Raw genomic sequence first — 21,070 nt, forward strand, 5'->3', positions numbered from 1 at the left:
ATCATAGGCTGTGAAAGGAAAGCAGTGGGGATGTCTACTCCCCTTAGAGTCTTGCTGAAGAAGAAATGAAAACATCAGATAACACTCTCGCCATTTTCACTCACTCTGGCTGGGCTGCTGAGCTGCAGCTCCCTAACCTCACCTTCCACTCACCTTTGCTTCTTAACCTCTTGGCTGAACCTCTATTCTTCCTTGGGACTGGGGTAAGGTTGAGAGGGGCAGGGGGAAGGTGCAGGGGTGGTTGAGAGCCCCTCCTGGGGACTCAGGTTTCTGGGAGGGGAGTTGTGTTTCTGTATTACCTTTTACCTTGTGTATGTCTGTATATAACTGCATATACTGTAAATATCTGCTTGTATATTGTGCTAGCTGTAAATAAATAGCTTCATTTATATTCCTAGAGCTGGCTGAGTCTAGTCTGGGTAACTTCTAAAGTGTGGGGGGGTGGGGAACACCCAAACCATCACACCTGGTTATCCATTTCTACAACAAGTGAGAAAAAGCCTTCACAAATTCATGTTGATAAGACTCAAGTGTAATATATTCTGCAAAACACACTCGTGGAACAACAGACTCAAAACATCAGCAGCAGTTTATGCTGAAGACATGGCTGAATGCTGTGGAAGAATTACAGCCAAAACCAGACACACTTGGCATGGTGGAGTACAGCAGCCCTAGCAGATCCACTACTCCCCACTCAGCAAAGTCAAAACCACTTCTTTACTGATAGAAATATTCACCTACAGCATTGCTGAGATGTAGTGATGTTTGCACGCTGCATGATTTTCCTGAGAGGAGCAGGGATTAGCGTGTGCCTACATTTGACAAGGTGATTTCAAGTCCAAGACAAGTTACAGAATTCATCAATCTCCCTGAAAAGAAAATGGATTTGCTTTTGTTTTATTTTCCTGGAGGTGCTTTTAACTTTTCAAAAGCCATGCAACATGCCCAGGGAGGCAGTGGAATCATGGTTCCTGGAGGTGCTGAGGAAAAGCCTGGATGAGGCACTTAGTGCCATGGTCTGGCTGATTGGATAGGGCTGGGTGCTAGGCTGGACTGGATGATCTTGGAGGTCTCTTCCAACCTGGTTGATTCCATGATTCTAACTTGATGGCCCAAGAAATAACTTTCTATAAAGTGTTTTATTTAAAAAGCAACTCTTTTTTTGTTTTAAATATGTATTTCCAAGGCTTATTTACACTAAGTACAATTATTAACTCTGTTGGCTACATGGGCAGATGTGCAGATCAGCACACACTCTAAGGTTAATGTTATTTTAAGCTTCTTACATAGCTCAAAAAGCCAAGATTTGTCCCAGCTGACATGGCTCTAACAGGAGTAACTGGAACAACAAACCTCAAGAGTATTCATGGGTTCTGTCCCCACACTTACCAAGCCTTGCTTCTGAGAATTTACACTGTACATGTCACTGTGAGCATGTTCATCTAACAGAGGCCTCCATCAAAATTTAGAAGGTTCTCCTAAATAGGTGAAATTTGATACACTAAACTGTCTAAAACCATTGATTTTTTTGGTCATGTTTAAAAACCCAAATGATGCCATGTCTTGGCTGCCTTTCCAGTGCCAAATCTAAATCTCGGTACACTCAGCCAGCTCCCACTAAAAGCAATGACAGATAAAAGACATTGTCCATTTGGCCTTCACCAAGTGAAAAGAAACATGGAAAAGAGAACAGAGAAGGGGCAGATTTCACTAAAAGTTAAACACAGCAATAGAGCCAGAGGTTGCACTTGTGAACGCTGCCAACCTCCATGATTCTGACAACATCAGCTGTGGGGAATTAAGGCAAACTAGAGGGAAGAGGCAGTGACATTACTTAGAAAGCAAAATGAAATTAGTAATCAGTGACATTATAGTGGGTCAGTAATAGGTGATATGAGAAGAGAAAAAGAAAGACTGTTGAGAATAACAGACCAAAAAAACTGAAAGCTACCATCAGAAAGGAAGTAAGATGATGTGTTGCAACAGCAAGCATCTATAAAAGGAGAGGCACTGATGAGAGGCATTTTTCAGATGTTAAATAGATGACTGTCAAAACATTGTCAGTAAATATGCAGGCACCATGTTTGCCTTCTAACAGGTGTATTTACTACTGCAAGCAATGGCCTGGGTGGTAGACTGATGTTGAGGGAAGACAACTCTTGTCTTAGTTCATCCTCCATGCTAGCCCCTAATCACATTTGCAGCTCCCTCAAACACATTATCACAGGGTGCTAGTTGCTGACTACTTTTGGCAATACCCAAAAGGCAGCTGTGATCACGGACCTGAGACTTGCCAGAGGGCAGACTTGTTGAAAATACTCTGCTGAAGTTGCTGCCACTTACAGCATAGAAAACAAAGGTGCTATGACTGTCCCCAAATCAGGTACCTCATACCTAGCAGCTCAACAGTAGGGTCTAGAACAGCCAACATAGCCCTGATTCCAGGGTAGAGACAGGTTGAGAACAGGAGACTGGAATGGATACTTGGGACAAAAGGAAGGGAACACGGAAGACAGGAAGATTGGGTCTAGCCAACTTCCTGAGCCTATCTGTCCTTTCTGAAATTACCAAACACTCCAATGAACTGAAAGATCAGAAGAGATGTTTTCCTCTGCTGCTGGCCTATTTTGCATGTTTGAACGAGGTCCAAACAGATCCTTACCCTTAGAATACTGAAAGTGTTCTCCACAGGCTTCAGGTACAACTACTTTGCAATCAAACCCACATTCCTGACTACCAAGACCCCTCCTTTCAGGGCTCTATAAAAAGCAAAGCTGTTTGGCAAGACTTTGTTTCCCCAGAGCAGCATTTAGCAAAGCTTAATTTTTAAATTCTATTGTGATAAGGCATTGTTGTGTCAAGGGGAAAAAAATGGGCTCCAGTTTCAGTGCTCGCACCTATGCATTTGAGGAAGGACCAGGCAGAAACCCTGCTGGTGGGACTGACAAAATTCATCCCTCCAAAGGCACCAGAAGAGATGGATCAGCACAGCAGAAGGATGAATTCACTTTCTCATAACCTGCAACAGCTCAGCATTAGCACTAATCACATCAGAAGGAAAATGCACACAGAAAAGGTTTCTTTACTTTTTCATCCCTCGGCACCCAAGCCTTTTGCATTCCACTTCCCATCCCCTGTTGTGGAAAGAGCCAGCAGCTACCCTCCATCACTTGACAACTGCAGCCATCTACAAGGATCTGCATCTCTGGAGGGCTGTGTCTCCCAAGGAAGATGAAAAAAGGCAGAGAAGAAGCATCATGAGCTGCGGCCACAGATCTGCTCGATGTGGTAGATCTCCTTGGGACAGTCAGCAGACAAGACGAGCGGCGCCTCCTCGGTTATCACAACATCATCCTCAATGCGCACACCAATGCCACGGAACCTCTCCGGGGCACTCACATCATCCTCAGGGATATAAATGCCTGGAAAAAGCAGGGAATTAAAACAAACAGCACCCTGCAGAACGAGATCTTTCCCTTACTGCACCCTCATGAGAGCAGGGTTGGATTTCTGGCAACATGAGTTTGATCCCAACATTTTTTTAGCAAGGAAAGCTCCTCTCCTTTCTCCCTCATTCATGACAGATGGTGGCCAGAGAAAGAAAAGTGTCCCTCGGTGCCTGCAGACACTAACACATTAATAAAAAGCTTCCACAATTACAGCTGGTCTTTCCACACTTCTTGCTCTCAATGCTACGCTCACAATGGTGACTTTAACAATGTTCTGAACAGAGGGAGAAGAGCCAAGCATTAAACACCAATATCCAGCTGACAGCTCCAAATCCACTAACAAGCAGAAAGAAAGATTCATCACAAGATGCCCAGCTTGCAAAGCTAAGTTGTGAATGCCTGTAACTGCAGACTGCAAGGCTTGAGACACTACCAGGGGCTGGTAGTAGTTCAGTCACAATAACACAGAGCACAGCGCAAGTGAATTGACTCTCCTCCTCTGCACTGCAATTGACCTGTACTGCTGCAGGTCAAACTATCACTTTGAAGGTCTTCACTGCTCTGCTTTCTGCTGCACAGACGCTTTCTGAGAGCTTAATCCCACAATTTGTTACCTTGGCTGTACCTGGGGGGGAAATATAATACTGACTTTGGCAAGGGGATAACTTCAGCTTTTGCAACCCTGTAACCATTTTCAGTTTCACCAGAAAGGACCTGAATGCTCTGGTCTGAGGGGCCAACTAGCTACCAAAAGCCACAGTGGCATCCTCAATGCTGCATGCTTTTGTCCAGCACTGACTGTACATCTTTTTACCTGGTTCAATGGTTATCACCATGCCTGGCTGGAGCGGGAGCGATCGGGACACATCTGGTGTATCATGAACATCCATGCCCAAGTAATGGCCTACATGATGTGGGCAGTACTTTCGAACAGCCTAGCAGAAGACAAAACACAGGCACTTAAACACATCTCAGTCTCTTATTCTAGCAGAAAAGATGGGGAGAAGAGGCAGTGTTTAACTAGCAATCTTACTGCCATGACTAGATCATCAGGGGCTGCCTTCCATTTACCAGAACTCAAAACCCATCAGTACCAGGTGCCTATTGTGAGTATATTGCAGACTGCCTTTTTCCCCCATGGAAAAGAAGACCTCAAGCCCATGTAAGTATGTCAGGCAGGGTGTAAGTACGTCAGGCAGGACTTTGGTTTTCAGCTCACAGAGCTTTGCTGCCCCAACCCTTTTAGGCTGGATGTCAGGAAGAAGCTCTTCACAGAAAGAGTGATTTCTCACTGGAATGAGCTGCCCGGGGAGGTGGTGGAGTCCCCATCTCTGGAGGTGTTTAAAAGGAGGCTGGATGAGGTGCTTAGTGCCATGGTTTAGTTAATGAGAAAGGTTAGGTGATAGGTTGGACTTGATGATCCCAGAGGTCTTTTCCAACCTGGTTAATTCTGTGATTCTATGATTTATATCCTTTAAACATCCAAGTCCTGTGTTGCTCTCATCAGCAGAGCCTGACAACCAGCAGGAGCTGGTAGAGCTGCTACATAGTGCAGCAAAAAGGTCTCCTATGCAGGACAGAGCAAATGCTGTGCCGATTTCACTCAGCAGCTACAGCAGGATTTTAATCCCCCTCTACAGGGCACAGACACCACCTCCCCCTGCCGCATCCTAATCCCCCTTCCTCCAGAGAGGAGCAACTTGACAGCAGGAATCAGAGCTAATTCCTCCTCTGTCTGCCGCTCCCCACGTTCGCTCGGAAGGGAGCTGCGAGCGCTGATCTCCGGCGGCTGTGCTGCCGCCTGCCGAGGGAAGCCGGCGTCGTAGCCTCCCCTCCTGCTCTGCACTGACACTTGCAGGACAACCAAACCTGGTAGAAATCTGTCCTGCTGCCAAAGGGGTGGTTCCATCACCTGGTTCCACCTTCTTTCTTGTGTTGGCATCAGCAATCGTGCAGCTTTGCAGTGACTGGCACAGAACGAACTTCTCTAACCACAAACCAATCCCATTTTACCTGCAGGCTCAGCTAAGGCAGACCAGTTTCCCAGCCTTGTTCACCAGGTAGCTCCGAATCTCAATGCTGACACAAAATAGCACAGGAGAGGCAACAAATGGAGTGACTGAGAAGAAAGGGCTGCACCTCTTGGTAGCACTGCGGATTTATGCTGCTACACAGATCACGGAACTGTCACTAAGAGCCTGCAGCCAGCACTGGACCCAGAATTTTGTGGCAGTGTCCCCGTAGGTCCCTTGAGACTGTCTGTACTCTAAAGCTGCATCTACACTAACAAGTAGTGTCCATCAGCAGGAATGGATCTGCAGAATGAAATTGCAAGTGCAGAGGAACACATCACTGACTCATACACAAAATCACAGCATTGCAGGGGTTGGAAGAGACCCCTGGAGATCAAGTCCAACCCCCTGCCAAGGCAGTTCAACTAGAGGTCACACAGGAACACATCCAGCCAGGTTCTAAATGCCTCCAGAGATGGAGACTCCACCACCTCTCTGGACAGTATGTCCCAGTGGTCCATTATCCTTAAATTAAAAACATTTCTCCTTATGCTTCAATGGAACTTACTACATTATGTGCATATAAGACTGAGGGGGATACTTCAGACCAAATTGTGGGCTGATTGGTTGAAACATGCCTTGAAGTTTAGCCTTGTCTGAGACAAATCCAGTCCCGGGTTGAGACCAACCCACAACATGAATTAAAGCACAGTGCATGGCAGCAATTAGAAGATACATCTGAGAAGCACATTTCTGAGCCAGACTATAGCCACTAACATAACCCAAGGAGGAAACAGTTAGGCCAAGTACCTTGAAGTAGTGGCTTTCAGTAACGCTGCTCTGTAGGATGCTCAAGTCTTTCAGCTTCTGTCCAATAAGACTCAGCATGAGGCTGTAGATATTTTCTAGACACATGCCTGGGGAGCAGAGGCTCAGGCAGGACTTCTGGATATCCAGGACAGCCTGGTATAGTTCTGCTTGGGGTTTGGTGAACCTGTAAATCGTTGAGATAAGGAACAAATAACATTTCTCACAACTAAACCTCTACCTAGAACCTGTTCTTGAGGGAGAGTCAGCTCCGCTTTGGAGCAGGAGAAGTCAGAAATCAAAGTAACTGATTCCTTATAAGAAGTGCTTGACAAGCATCACTTCAACAGGTCAGTAAATACTCTGAGGCAAGGTTTCACAGCTGACAACCTAACCCCAAAGTAAAGCAAGGCAAAGCTACTGCAGGAAAAAGAATGTGCTTGAGCCAAAACAGATCAGATTCAAAGACACAACCACAAGGACATCACAGCAGCAAATTCACAACTGACAAGAGCTATGTTCAGGTCAACTAAACTCCTGTTTTCTTACACACAATCAAAGGCAGTCACAGCTGAATGCACAAAAGCCTTCCCTGCACTTTAAGCATGCTGCAATAGCTGAAAATAGCACGAAGCACACATATTCATGCAGCAATTAATGAGGCAGTGGGGAATACAGCTTCTTGTGCTGAAAGATTAGTTCATATAATTTGATTACTCTGAAGAACCACAGAATGGTACCTGATGACACTACTCACACAGAGGTGAAACATACACATATTCAATCCACCAACTGTTTAAGAGCTTCCCAAAATTCTTCAAAGCAGCCTTATCACAGCATACCTTCCATTGATGGGCCAGGTACGTGTGATGTCACTCACGTAGCAGGAAGACTCACATCCACCATCTAGCAAGACCAGTTCACCATCCTGCAGGATAATAGTAAAAATGCCCTGTGAGTCAGTCCAACCATTGACTGAATTGATTTTTCTGTCTGAGAGCATGAAAGGAGATTATGTATCTGTTTTTGCAAAGCAGCTGCAGAGATGTGAATTCCTTCTGCAGACCAAGACTCCAGGTGTTACTGTTTTATAAATAGGATATTCCAGTTGGATTGTTCCTCTCCATGGCAGGTTCTCTGACTGTTATGCTTACCACTGATTTTCAAACACTCTGTGGAGTCAAAAAAAAAGCTATTCTGTGCTCTTAGACACCAGTTCTTTTCATACATGGATTGCTTACTCCAGCAAATCACACCAGTGACTCCATTCACTAGAAATTCTCCACTAATGACTGAGATAGAAGAGTTTTGAACAAAAATGTAAGATTTGTGAGTTACCCCCATGATCACTAACAGCTAAAGACTGAGCTTTGTTACAAGGTAGGAGGATCCAACAAAATCACCTCTCTGACAGTGTATCACTAATGTAAATGTAATTTTGAATAGCTTGTTCCATCTTCCCATCTGGGACGTTCAAAGACGTACTTCTGAATCTATCTGGTGATGGAGAAAAAGCTTTTGGAGGTGTGAACCTTCAATTCACTTCAGCAAAGCTGTTCCATGTCAACTACATCACTGACTGCACATCTTCCAGAAAGCCATGCCAAAAAGACAAAGGACTAGGAACAAAATTACTGCCTTGCCTTTCCTGATTAAAGAGGCTGAAAACAAAGGGAGCAGCAAGATCTGTAAAAAGTTTGGATTAAATTCTCTTAAGGATTTACACTACCTGTACTCCAAGGCCTCTTCTTCCACAGATCCATGGCTGTGCCAGCAGCCATGATGTGGAATGACACAGTACATTAACAGAAAAAAAGCAAGGAGCAAATTTAATTGCTAGCACTACTTCCAGTGCTAGCTGCTACCATTGTGTACAGTGAAGTGCCTCAAACACCTACGCAGCAGATAAACAAGCAGTGTGCAGCTCTCATTTTCCCAGTGAATAGACAAGAGCACAGACTATCCATTTAAACTGTACTTTTTGGTAAATCAGAATAGCTCCATCATTCAATTCTTCAAATAAAAGATGAAATTGTAACACCTGCCCTCTTCCAAGCAATTAAACAAGCTAAGTAACAATTTATTGGCTAAGTCAGTTCAGTCTGGGGTTTGATTGTCTGGTAAATGCCTTATGTCACGCATCTTATCTTCTTTCTTTAAAGCTAAATCCACAAAGTGGTGGGCTGAATAAAGACCACATAAGGCCTTCAGGTACCTTCCAAATTAGACATTTTGTTAGCCTATTTGGCAGTCAGATCTACAGGAAGTAGTACACAAAGGAAAAGAAAGAGTCAAGTTTATGGGTTTAACCTCCTGCTTAACAGTTCTGAAAAACCCCAAGTGACAGCCATTTAACTGAACAACTTTAACAGAAGCAACTGGAGTTACATGAGCAAGCCTGACCTTGGATGACAGTACAACAAAGGAGGCTTATTTCTGCCAAAAGCAGCCTGTCATATCTTTTGTATGTCTGTCTCTGCAGATCATTTCAAGGTCTGCTAGCATGCCAACTTCAAGAAAAGACAATGCTAGTGGGAAAGCTTCATCCTGCATTGAGGCAGAGGAAGAACATGCTCCTCTGAAGAATGAATCACGAGTGGAGCAATCAGGGAATGCTGCTTCTGAAAATACTTATCTGGATCTAAAGCTGTATTGTCAGGAAAGCTGGAAAGGATTCAGTTCAATAATGTTTCAAATGAAGACATGTTAATTTACCTACAGCCATCTAACCCACCTTTCACCACTTAACACTAATCCTTTCCCTCTTTGTTCCCCTTTGCTGCTGCTTTGCTGGCCTACAGAGTCCAAAATGCTTTTCAGGTTCACCAAAGCAGGAACGCAGTAATGCACTTTATGCTGCAAAGCAAGGCCAAGCAATGTAAGAGGTGGCAGAAGACACCTCCCACCCCCCACCCAGCGCCTTCACTGCCTGCTAGAGTGGTTCTCTCCTTTGTGAGGTTAGCAGCCCACAGAGCAGCTGCACACTGCTGCATGGTGTGGGAGCAGCTGTGCTCACTAAATGAAGCTTATATGCAAGTCCTTCCACTGTTGAGGAAACACTGCAGCAAGTGCAAACAGGAGGGGAAGAGGCTAGATGGAGTCAAGTTAATCTGCCACTGACAGTGATACTGACCAAGACAGAATTCCTTTCCCCTGCTCACTTGAAAATACTTATTTAAGTGTTTTGATCTGTTCATTCCAAACAAAGAGCAGCCAAGGGACTCATATGGGAATAGCATATCACAGCACTTCATTTTAAGTTGCTGAACTGCATATGGTTTACCTTGATGAGCTGATTGTTCTTCACATAGTGCAAAGTGTTTGATCTGTTGCCACCAGCAACCACCGGGGGGTACGCCAAGATGTCAGCACCACGAGCTCGGCACTCAAATTCAAACTGGAATATCAAGTCAGAAAGGAGGAGACCATTAGTGCTGATCCCGGTGATTGACAGCCCTGGGGCTATCCTAATTCACGTCCTACAACTATTTTCTTAATTTGTATAACACAAAGTAAAACTGGAAGGATAAACAGCATCCACCCTATCTATCTCACCTCCAACTACCATGTACTCACCTTTGCGTACAGAAAGGCTTCATCCACTGGAGATTTGCTGGCAAACATTGTCTCTATGAAAGCCTAGGAAAAAGAGCAGCCTTTCAGTTAGCAAAGGAGCCTGAAATTAAAGGAATTTTGTTTGGTTTTAACCTGATGTCTTTTGAGGAAGGTCTAATATCAGCTGGCCCAGAACAAAGGACCAGAGGTAGCTGAAAATGCAGTCTTGTCACGAGTAAAATCAATTGAACTCTGTTTCCTGTGACCCTGTGTTTAGAAGAGGATTGACTCTAGTTTTAAGAAAGGATTAGATGATCAAAGGTGATCCCAAAGGCTGGCATTTTACAAATTACCTCACTTATGGATTCCCTCACTTATGCAGCTTTTCTTTCAGAGAATGACTGAGCTGTGCCTCTCTTTTCTATTTGGCTATCTACTGTAACAGTATTTCCAAAACCAAAACGTTTCAAGCATCTCTCAGATTTGTTTAAACAAGTTCAAAAGGTATTTTTGTGAGAAAAGGGGAAATACAGATGCATACACAGACAATGTGTTCACAAAAGACCTGTTTCCTCAAAATCAACTGGATAAATGGGAAAGAAAATAGTGTAGGGAAAGAAAAGAGTGTGGGGAAGGAGAGGGGGAGCTGGGAAAAAAGTGAAGAGGCTACCCTTGTTCCCAAACAGATACTGCTTTTTCTCCTGGTTTTGGCTGGGGTAGAGATAATTTTCCTCCTGGTAGCTGGAACAGTGCTGTGTTTTGGATTTAGCATGAGAATAACATTGATAATACACTGATGTTTTAGTTGTTGCTAAATAGTGCTTATCCTAAGTGAAGGAGTTTTCAGTTTCCCATGCTGTGCCAGTGAGCAGGGGCACAAGCTGGGAGGGAGCATCACCAGGACAGCTGACCCAAACTAACCAAAGGGATATTCCATAACATAGGATGTTCAGTTTATAAACAGGGGTGAGTTGGCTGGGAGGGTCAGCAGGTTGGTGAGCAACTGCATTGTACATCACTTGTCTCTTCTTGGGTTTTATTTCTTTCTGGTTTTGCTGTGTTAATTTGCATTACTAATATGATTATTTTAGTTATTAAATTGTTCTTATCTCAACTCAGGAGTTTTGATTTTTTTTGTGTGGGTGTTTTGATTCTCATCCCACAAGGAGGGGGGAGTGAGCAAGTGGCTGCATGGTGCTCAGTTCTTGGCTGGGGTTAAACCACAATACTTAGAAGTCTAACAGCTGCTGGCTTGTCATTGATGGAATTAAACTAATTGGGAGAAGCTGACAGTCTAAGCAGTCTTCTTGTTTCTCCTTGTCACATGGAGGGAGCTGAGTCCAGCCAATGGCTGCAACAAAGCAGTTCAGTAACAGATTAGACCAAAGCTATCCAAATCACCTCACTAACAGCCCTCACCCTTTTCTTCTTTAAAGGAATGTGTTGGTTATTTGGAGAGCATACAATTTCTTACCTCTTGGAGAGCATACAATCCCTTACCTCTGCTGTCACTCGTCCAGCAATCTTCATCCTGTCAATCTCTGCAGGAGATTTGATCAGCCGGAGCTTTTGCACTAGGTGCCGGACGCCCTGGATGTGGTTTTTGTTCCGAGCTTTTATCTCAGCCAGTGGCTGCATGTAGTGAGAGTGTAGCTCTGTGTGCACTGGTTTGGTCAGGTCGTACCAAACGATGCTTGACTCACCTGGAAGACAAACCAAAAGCTGACACAGATGAAAACAAAGGTAGAAATGTCCTCCCCATACTGAAAAAAAAACATTCCTGAACTAGACCTGCTGCTTTACTTGAGACATGAATTGTTCTCTGCATTTACAGACCACATAGATGCTTTCACTGCCACAGGACATTAGCAATCTCTTCAAAACAGAGCTGGAGCAAGTGCAGAGGGCAAAGAAGCTAGTGAAGGGCCTGCAAAATAAATCTTATGCAGAGCAACTGAGGGAGCTGGGGCTGGTTAGTCTGAAGAGGAGGCTGAGGGGAGACCTCATTGCTACCTACAGCTACCTGAAAGGAAGTTGTGGAGAGGCTGCTGCTGGTCTCTTCTCACAGGTAGTGATAGAACAATAGTGAATGGCCTCAAGCTGCAAGTGGTTGAGTTTAGACTGGACATCGGGAAACGTTTTTTTTCACAGCAAGAGTGGGCAGGCATTGGAATGTGCTGACCAGGGAGATGGTTGAGTCACCAACCCTGGATGTGTTTAAAAGTCATTTGGATGTGGTGCTCAAGGATATGATTTAAGGGTGAGCTTTGTTTGATATTGGTTGGCCTTGATGACCCTGGGGGTCTTTTCCAACCGGAATGTTTCTGTGATTCTGTAAACTCTGGAAGATTACCAATTCAAAGCATGCACATCTGAAAGATCCCCACTTCTATGCACATCCACCTCCAAACCCATACCAATCAGGCCCTGCAAATCACAGCTCACCTCATTCTCCCTCCACTTTTTGTTACCTTTCAGCTTGGCCACCAAGTGCTTGAACTCCTCGATGGTGTAAGCTTCATCCACTCCTGTGAGAGCAATTGCCCCGTCCGTGCCTGATCTGGGCCCATCCCACAGCTCTCTGCTTGGATCTCTCCGGGGCACAAAAAGTATGGATTTGTGGGAGGGCAGCGCCTTGCCAGGAATGCTCTGCAGCACCAGGATGCTGTCAGGCTCCTGGAACCCACAGAGGTACAGGAAGTTAGTGTCCTGGTGGAAAACATAGGGGATGTCATTGCTCATGTAGTAGGTGGGGTTGGACAGCAGCACCACTGTGTGTTCCAACCCATCCCAGCCATGGCCCTCTTGCTGGATCAATGCCATCAGTTTGTGCCGGCGAAGCGCATATTCCACCTGCGACAGTCCTGGGGTTACCTCTCCTACAAAACAGAACAGATCAAGAAATCCAAGACACTCTGCATATTCCACCAGACACATCCCTGAATCCTAACCCCTGATGTGATTCACTGCAGTTCCTCACCAGCCTTTCCTTGCTTTCTCATCCATCTCTTCAGCTTCCTTCCCCTATAGTACACATCCTCACTCAAGCTGCTCCTCCATCATGCATGTTTTAACAAATTGAATTTAACAAATTGCCTTGCAGTATCTGAAGGGAGCCTACAGGAAGGCTGGGCAGGGATTATTTACAAGGTTTTGTAATGACAGGATGAGGGGTAGTAAACTGGAAGAGGGGAGATTCAAACTAGATGTTAGGAAAGGGTAAAGAGTGAGGGCGGAGAGACACTGGCACGGGTTGCCCAGTGGGGTTGTGGATGCTCCCTCCCTGGAGGTGCTCAAGGCCAGGTCAGATGAGACCTTGAGCAACCTATTCTAGTGGGAGGTGTCCCTGCCTATAGCAGGGGGTTGGAACTGGATGAGCTTTGAGGTCCCTTCCAACCTAAACCATTCTATGATTCTGTTTTACATTTCTGGGCAAAAGCAGAAATCACAAAACCTGGCAGGTCTAGACAAACATCCAAAACAGAGGGAAGTTTTCAGAGAGATGTTTAAAAAAGAGGAAAGGGCAGGGCAAACTGGACTTTGACTGCTGAAAACTGATGGCTTTTATAGTATCTGAACATTGAACAGAGGATTACCTCCTGAGGCTGAGCACTAATTTCCTCAGATAAAGCTAGAATGTCTACTCAAATAACACTAAGTCAACTTATTAAGTAACTAGTCCTAAACCACCAAGGGGCAGTTTGTTACAGATACTGAGAGACCAGGCAGAAAGACAGGGGTTGCAGAGTCTAACCAGTCACAAGATTCCAGGCAGAAACAAACCACCAGCTGCAGGCTGGTGTCAGACTTCGATTAAGAGAAGGAATTTTCTCCAGGGCAGATTTAGCTTTTCTCACTATTTAACACTTTGGATTTTCCTAAAGTCAAATACTAATATTTCTAATGACTCTAACTAAAGAAATGGTCTCTTAGATGAAAGTATGCTTTAAATTGCTGCAGTCACAAAGGATATGAAGTATAGCAACCAAGACACTCACCAAAACCAGACAGAAGCTGGAAGAACAACCTACAACAGCTAAAGTATGTATTTTAAAAACCATAAGACTATGATTTTAATTAATGCATAAACCTTAATCAATACTTTGCCTAATAGCCTATTTTAACACAGGTTGCATTTTCATACAGTTAACCTTCTACTTTCATCTTTCCTCCCTCTTTAATGTATTATGCAGTGACAATTCGAGACTAAAAATGGACATTTGACTTGTAGCGTAAGTAGATTCTTGCATGAGTGGGGTGGGATGGGCAAGTTCTATCCAGAATGATTTCCCCTCTAAAAAGAGAGTTTAAGAAAAATGATATATGTTGTATTTGCATTTAAGTTTACACCATACAACCCCAACACCTATTTAGCAGAGGGGTTGGACTCGATGATCTCTGGAGGTCTCTTCCAATCTCTAAGGTTCTGTGATTTTGTGGTGTAAAAGGTGTTTGTTTTAATTAAGGAAGAAAAAAAACCCAAAGCCACAAAATCTGTTTTATTCTGCCAATCTAGAAATGATACAGAACACAGAAACTGGTTTATTGCAACCTGACTCCACGTTATGCTGTCTGCTTCTCATACTCTGCAGCATTTCAGTCAGTCAACAGCCACAACAGCCCAGTGAAGCTCAAAAGCTGCAGTAGAGTGGAACACAGTGCTCTGCCTTCTAAAACAGTAACTGCAATGAAACAGTGCTGTATGATTTTAAGGAAAGCACTTTATTGAAAGGAAAATTAATCTCCAGTATTTCAGCTGTGGAGGTGTTCAAGCAAAATCTGGATGAGGCACTTAGTGCCATGGTCTAGTTGACTGGACAGGGCTGGGTGCTAGGTTGGACTGGATGAACTTGGAGGTCTCTTCCAACCTGGTTGATTCTATGAATCTATGAATACTTTCAAAGTGTCAGCCTTATTTACTGTAAGCTGTTAATTAGTGATCTGAGCAACCTGATCTAATATTGAAGTTAGCCCATCTTGGAGCAGAGATTCATAGTTTAGGTTGGAAAGGTTCTTAAAGATCATCTAGTTCCAAACCCCTGCCATGGGCAATGACACCTTCCACTAGCTCAGCTTGCTCAAGGCCTCATCCAACCTGGCCTTAAACAGCTCCATGTAGGGGGCATCCAAGACTTCCCTGGGCAACCTGTTGCAGTGTCTGATCACTCCCACTGTAAAGAATTTCTTCCTAATATCTATCCTCAAGCTTCAATCCATTTCCTCTTGTCTTATTACTACAAGCCCTTGTAAAAAGTCCCTTCCCAGCTTCCTTGTAGGGCCCCTTTGGGTACTGAAAGGTTGCTCTAAAGTCTTCCTAGAGCCTCCTTTTCCCCAGGCTCTCTCAGTCTGTCCCCATAGGGGAGGTGCTACAGCCCTCTGATCATCTTAATGGCCTTCCCCTGGACCCTGCTTTAGCAGCTCCATGTCCCTTTTATGCTAGGGCCATCAAAACTGCATGCAGTACTCCAGGTGTGGTCTCATGAGAGCAGAGGGAGAGACTCACCTCCCTCAATCTGCTGGTCACACTTCTTGTGATGCAGCCCAGGACACAGTTGGCCTTCTGGGCTTTAAGCACATACTGCCAGCTCATGTTGAGTTTATCATAAACTGATAAACTTATCACCCCCAAGTCCTTCTCTTGAGACTGCTCTCAGGCTACTTATGCTTGGGATTGCCCTGACACAGGTGTAGGGCTTTGCACTTGGTATTGCTGAGCTTCATGAAGTTGGCTTAGGACCATGTCTCAAGCCTGTCCAAATCCCTCTGGATTGCATCCCTTCCCTCCAGTGTGTCAGCTGGACCACACAGCTCAGTGTCACCCACAGAACTGCTGAGAGTGCCTCGACCCTACTATTCATGTCACTGATAAAGATGTTAAACAGCACTGGTCCTAGTACCAACCCCTGAGGGATGCCACTTGTCACTGGTCTCCACTTGGACATTGAGCTGTTGACTGACACTCTCTGAGTGTGGCCATCCAGCCAATTCCTTATCCAGTGAGTGGTCCACATACTTTTCCAATTTGGTGACCAGGATGTCCTGCGGGATAGCATCAAATCCTTTACAAAAGTCCAGGTAGATTACCTCAATTGCTCTTCGTTTTGTAACTCCATAGTCATAGAATCAACCAGGTTGGAAGAGATCTCCAAGATCATCCAGGCCACCCTAGCACCCAGCCCTATCCAGTCAACTAGACCATGGCACCAAGTGCCTCATCCAGGCTTTTCTTGAACACCTCCAGGGATGGTGACTCCACCACCTCCCTGGGCAGCCCATTCTAATGCCAATCACTCTCTCTGTGAAGAACTTCCTCCCAACACCCAGCCTATACCACCCCTGGCACAACTTGAGACTGTGTCCCCTTGTTCTGTTGCTGGTTTTCTGGGAGAAGAGACCAACCCCCACTGGGCTACAACCTCCCTTCAGGTAGTTGTAGACAGCAATGAGGTCCCCCTGAGTCTCCTCTTCTCCAGGCTGCACACCCCCAGCTCCCTCAGCCTCTCCTCATACAGTTTGTGTTCCAGGCCTTTCACTAGCCATGTCACCCTTCTCTGGACATGTTCCAGCACCTCAACATCTCTCTTGAATTGAGGAGCCCAGAACTGGACACAGTACTCAAGGTGTGGCCTGAGCAGTGCTGAGTACAGGGGAAGAATAACCTCCCTTGTCCTACTGGCCACACTATTCCTGATACATGCCAGGATGCCATTGGCTCTCTTGGCCACCTGGGCACACTACTGGCTCATCTTCAGTCGACTATCAACCAGCACCCTCAGGTTCCTCTCTACCTGGCTGCTCTCCAGCCACTCTGTCCCCAGTCTGTAGCGCTGCTTGGGGTTGTTGTGGCCAAAGTGCAGAACCCTGCACTTGGCCTTGTTAAATCTCATCCCATGATCACCCCATACCCACATGCTCATTTTCATTATTCTCATACAAGTTCACAACCTCAACTTCTCTTTCATCACTACCTTCTAGCTTTATAGCCACAAATTTCTTTTGCTCACAACTTAAATACTTTTCTGCATGGGGTATGTTCTTTAGCCAAGAGGTGTCCAGCTCTCAGTATGTTTCTCCCTGATCTTTTCTGAATGACATCTTTATTCTGTGATCCAGAAGACATCAGACACAAAGCAGTTCAGCTTGCACAAAGGACTCCTCCTTACTATAAATTATATTATATTTGCAGGACAGTGAGCTCCTAACATGCCACTGCCACGACATCAGTGACACCAAGCATTCAGTAAGAAAATGCTAAAGAGCTACACAGGAAGCCTATTTTTGGAATCACTATCATCACAGACAAGGAAATTAAATACTGAATGTAATTACTGCCTAATGAAGCTAATCACAAACAGTTGAAATCATGCACACCTGTACGATGTAGCAAACCAATACCATCTCAGATATCTCCAAAAAATAGAGGCAAGAAAGAATACAAATGCTTGACTTATACAAGGCCTGAACCTAACCTGGTTTGAGAAGGTGTGGGTGTGTGAAGGGACTGGGCTGGCCCAAGTACCGACTTGGAATCTTCTTCTGCTGGGCAGGTTGGATGGAAAATCTTCGGAGAGCACATGACTCACAAACTAGAGGAAAAGAAATGCACCATGTCAAGGTAAAAGACCTTTCCAGTTAGCAAGATGAAGAATTATACTCCAGTCACTTAAGTCAGCAGCATTCACTCCCTTTATAACACATAAATTTCCCCCACTCTTCTCAATTTGTTGTGTCCTGTAACAGCTTATTAAATACTACACATATGACTCAACTAATGACCAAATGTTTGTAAAACAGATTGATATGCTAAACCTGACAATGCAGCAAGAAAACTCAGAAAGCTATGTTGGCTTGCAGAAGCCTGGTTTCTGTACTGGGTGTTCATGTTGCACTCAGCGCTCTCTCTAGCTCACCTCTCTCAAACACTGCAGGGCTTGACATGCACCAGCTGTATAATTTCCCTTCTGCAGCACACCTTCAAAAACACCACTCATCTGAAGCACTTATATGGTTTTCAGGGCCTTTCCACTTATTTTTTCATTAATAATGCCATAAACAATCCATTGAACACCACAGGTTTACACACTGATGTGACTTTTTTTTCCTGTAAGGTTCCCTGTTGATGTATCTAACTTGACAGCAGCATTAATCTAATTGAAAACAGTTCCTCAGAAGCATACAGTTATGTGTCCCTCTTCGAATTCACACACAGCCAAAGCAGATCTGTTTTAAAGAGAATTACAAGTATGCACCTAGGAGCATGCATGATAAAAGACAAAATCACATCTAACTGTCACAAACTTTGCCAACTTTGGAATTCTTAGTCACAGCCTTTTGCAGCTAAAGAATTGCTTCTGCCTAGATACAAATAAACACATGGAAGGAGACAGCAATCAGCCTCCTCACATCTACCAGCTGATGTTTTGGAAGATGGTTCTCTATTATGCCACTTACTAAGTGCCTACAACAAAAGCAATTCGTGCTGCTATAGCGTGGCATTGGATTCTTAGAACTAATCTTAACCAACTTGTCACTAGCACGAGTACAACAGAAGCAAAACAGCTGCCTGCCTTTCAGGGACCCGGGGCTCAGACAGCAGAATATACAGGCTGCGGATTTTCTGTGGGAGCCAGCATTGTTAGCCACTAATTGAGGAGTACTTATGTATGACAAGCGACAGTCACAACAAAGCCTTCACTGGGTGCTGACTGACTGCATTAAGAGTCTGGAAACCCAGGCAGCGGAACGCAATTACAGCTTTTGGTGCCGTTTTAAAAGTGTTCTCGCTGTTTCTTTCCACCTACACCGAAGACAAACAAGGTGGCTTATAACGAGCCAAGCGAACACAACGAGCACCAAACAAAGCAGTATTTTGAGGACAGCAAGAAGCTTTCCACATCGTTGCTTTATTTTTCAGGTAACAGGCCGTTCTTCCCGCGGGTTCAGCCGTGACCGCGGCTGTAACTTCGCCGCCGGAGAGAGCTGCCTTCCCGTGCCTCCTGCACCCACAGCCAAACGCATGGCCTAGCAGGTCGCAGCCTTAGCACCACCAGGGTGCTGGGGGCAGAGGGGCAGGCCGTAGCCGGCAATAACGCTATTGGCGTGTCCCGGGCTGTCAAGCTACCAGAGCCCTGGGGCGGGAAGCAGAGAGAGGCGCGGGGCTGGACAGGACCCGGCGACACCGGGCCGGGCCACACGGGTGAAGCAGGGCGCGCAGGGGGAGGAGGAGGAGTCTCTGACCTGGGAAGCCGCGCCAGCCGCTCACGGTGGCGGCAAGCCTCTGGGCCGGGAGGCGAGACATGCCCGAAGGACGCGGCCCGGCGCGGCAGGACCTTCCGCGCTGCGGCGCCACGCGCTGACGCCATCAACGCTGAGCCGCCAATGAGCGGCGCTGCACCGCTTTAGGCGCCCGCCGAGGCCGCCTGCCTCGTCCGCAGCGGAGGCGCAAGGAGGAACCTGGGTCACAGCGGGACTCTGGCAGTGCGGTGGGGGCAGACAACACCACCAAACAGAATTATGCTTTCGCTTGCGGCGAGACCGGGCCGCTCACCGGCCACCTTCGCTTCTAGAACGTTCCCGCCACTGCCCGGCGGCGCGCCCGGGCCCTGGCGGGGGCGGGGCTCGGCGGGCGGGGGTGGTACCTCGAGGGAGGAGGGGCGGGCTGGAAGCTTCTGCGGCGCCGCGCGGCGGCTGGGTCGGGAAGCGGCGAGTGAGTGAGTGAGCGAGCGAGCGAGCGAGCGAGCGAGCGAGCTCGGCTGGAGTGCTGCTGCGGCCGCCGCTCCGCCATGGACTCCCGTAAGCTGAGCGAGCTGCGGGCCTTCGTCAGGCTCTGCAAGCAGAACCCGGGCCTGCTGCACACCGAGGAGCTGGCCTTCCTCCGCGAGTGGGTGGAGAGGTCGGTCATGGGTCGCGCCGCCGTTCAGGTGGCCCTGAGGGGAGGTGGTGGGCTCGGGAGGGGGAGGGGTGCGCGGGCTGTGGCTTCGCGCGGGACGCGGGCTTGGGGGGAGGGGTCGCGTCTCGGCGGGAGAGGGGGAGGGGAGAGGGAGGGGGTGGCACGTGCCGGCGCGCATAACCGCCGTGTCGCCGGGAGGGAAGAGGGGGCGGGGGGGGGGGGCGTTGTCGCCAACGCGGGTCCGGCTCGGTGCTGTGCCGCGGGGTCGGCTCCGGTGCGCTGCCCTTAGGGCGCGTCGGGGTTGCGAGCCGAGCGTTTAAAAGACTTTCGTTATTTTCTGTGTTTTGTTCTGCTCTGAGCTCTGGCTATTCCCCTTGCAAAAGCCTGCCCCCCGGCCATCTCGGTGGCTCAGCTTTCCAGGCTGGAAAGCCTCAGAGTAATACTTAACCGAGCTAATTCTCGCATTATGCAGCAGAGTTGGCTAGCCAGTCTGTCTTAGAAGGAGCGGAGTTGGCGGGGAGGTGAGTGGCGTTGATTTACATCCTGGTACTCGGAAGCATAAAATACCTGACGGTTTAACACGAGGAGTAGTTTCAGGCCAGACATGGTTTGCCCCTTCAAGTTTCGTGTGTCGAGTGGTTGTAGTCTTGGTCCCCTGTGAGGCGCTTCGAGCGCTTGCTGTTGGTGCTGCGCAGCGCCTTCGCACGTGTGGCCTGTCACGGCAGAAGCGTCTCAACAACAAATCGTCCCTGGTGCCACCCTGAGCTCCCAGAAAGGCCAGGCTCGAAGGGCTGGGGTTCTGTTCTGCTGGCAAAACCCCCAGAGACACTCTGTTCAGCTAGGGTGCCACTTCTTGGGTTTTGTGGCTGCAACTCTCCCTACGCTAAAGAACTGGGAGAAGTGAGGGAAGTCCTTGCAGATAACTCATTGTAATGGAATGTGAACTCAGTTTTACCTAGTGGTGACCTGAGATTTGGTTTAGAAAACGTGCTTTAAATCCAAAAGTATGTTAGCTGTGCTTTTTTTGCTGCATAGCACTTGCAAATACTTGAAAAACTAGCAGACCTTTGTGTGTATGTATAAGTAGATAGTGGCATTTCACAGTATGTCATGTAGTGACTGCCTTCAGTGGAGTACTTATTTGGGGTTATCTGTGTTTTCCCAGTGGGGTTTAAACCTTTTTATGCATGCTAGCATGGCCGTGAAGCCACACCTGTTCAGACTCACTTTGCAGTGCTAACAGTATCTGCACGTATGCCTGGGAAGGAGAGGCACATCTCTCACCCTCCTGAAGATTAGTTCTTGTTGCTACTGTGAAAGAGACTTAAGTGCCTCACCTTAGGTTGATTCCTTTCTTC

General features: G+C 46.6%; 2 protein-coding genes across 3 annotated transcripts in view; one reads left to right on the forward strand and one right to left on the reverse strand.

Annotated features, from left to right (window-relative positions):
• Window positions 1–1,120: 1,120 nt before the first annotated feature.
• XPNPEP3 (X-prolyl aminopeptidase 3) lies at window positions 1,121–19,436 on the reverse strand. Its single transcript, XM_064155176.1, has 10 exons — window positions 19,061–19,436; window positions 17,293–17,409; window positions 12,295–12,702; window positions 11,324–11,526; window positions 9,845–9,907; window positions 9,552–9,665; window positions 7,111–7,196; window positions 6,272–6,455; window positions 4,264–4,384; window positions 1,121–3,422 (listed from the first exon to the last, which is right to left on the reverse strand). The coding sequence occupies exons 1-10, from the start codon at window positions 19,119–19,121 to the stop codon at window positions 3,256–3,258; spliced, it is 1,524 nt and encodes a 507-aa protein (XP_064011246.1). The 5' UTR covers window positions 19,122–19,436; the 3' UTR covers window positions 1,121–3,255.
• A 111-nt stretch (window positions 19,437–19,547) lies between these two features.
• The window catches only part of ST13 (ST13 Hsp70 interacting protein), a 28,281-nt gene continuing 26,758 nt past the window's right edge, over window positions 19,548–21,070 (forward strand). The window contains exon 1 of one of the 2 annotated variants that reach the window (XM_064155177.1): window positions 19,548–19,715. In XM_064155177.1, coding sequence (XP_064011247.1) covers window positions 19,606–19,715 — 110 coding nt within the window. In that variant the 5' untranslated portion in view covers window positions 19,548–19,605. Of the gene's footprint in view, window positions 19,716–20,209; window positions 20,234–21,070 lie in introns of those variants that run through there. The other variant, XM_064155178.1, reaches the window with a different exon arrangement.

This window comes from Pogoniulus pusillus, chromosome 15 (assembly GCF_015220805.1).
Source record: "Pogoniulus pusillus isolate bPogPus1 chromosome 15, bPogPus1.pri, whole genome shotgun sequence".
In the NCBI taxonomy this organism is placed as follows: Eukaryota; Metazoa; Chordata; class Aves; order Piciformes; family Lybiidae; genus Pogoniulus; species Pogoniulus pusillus.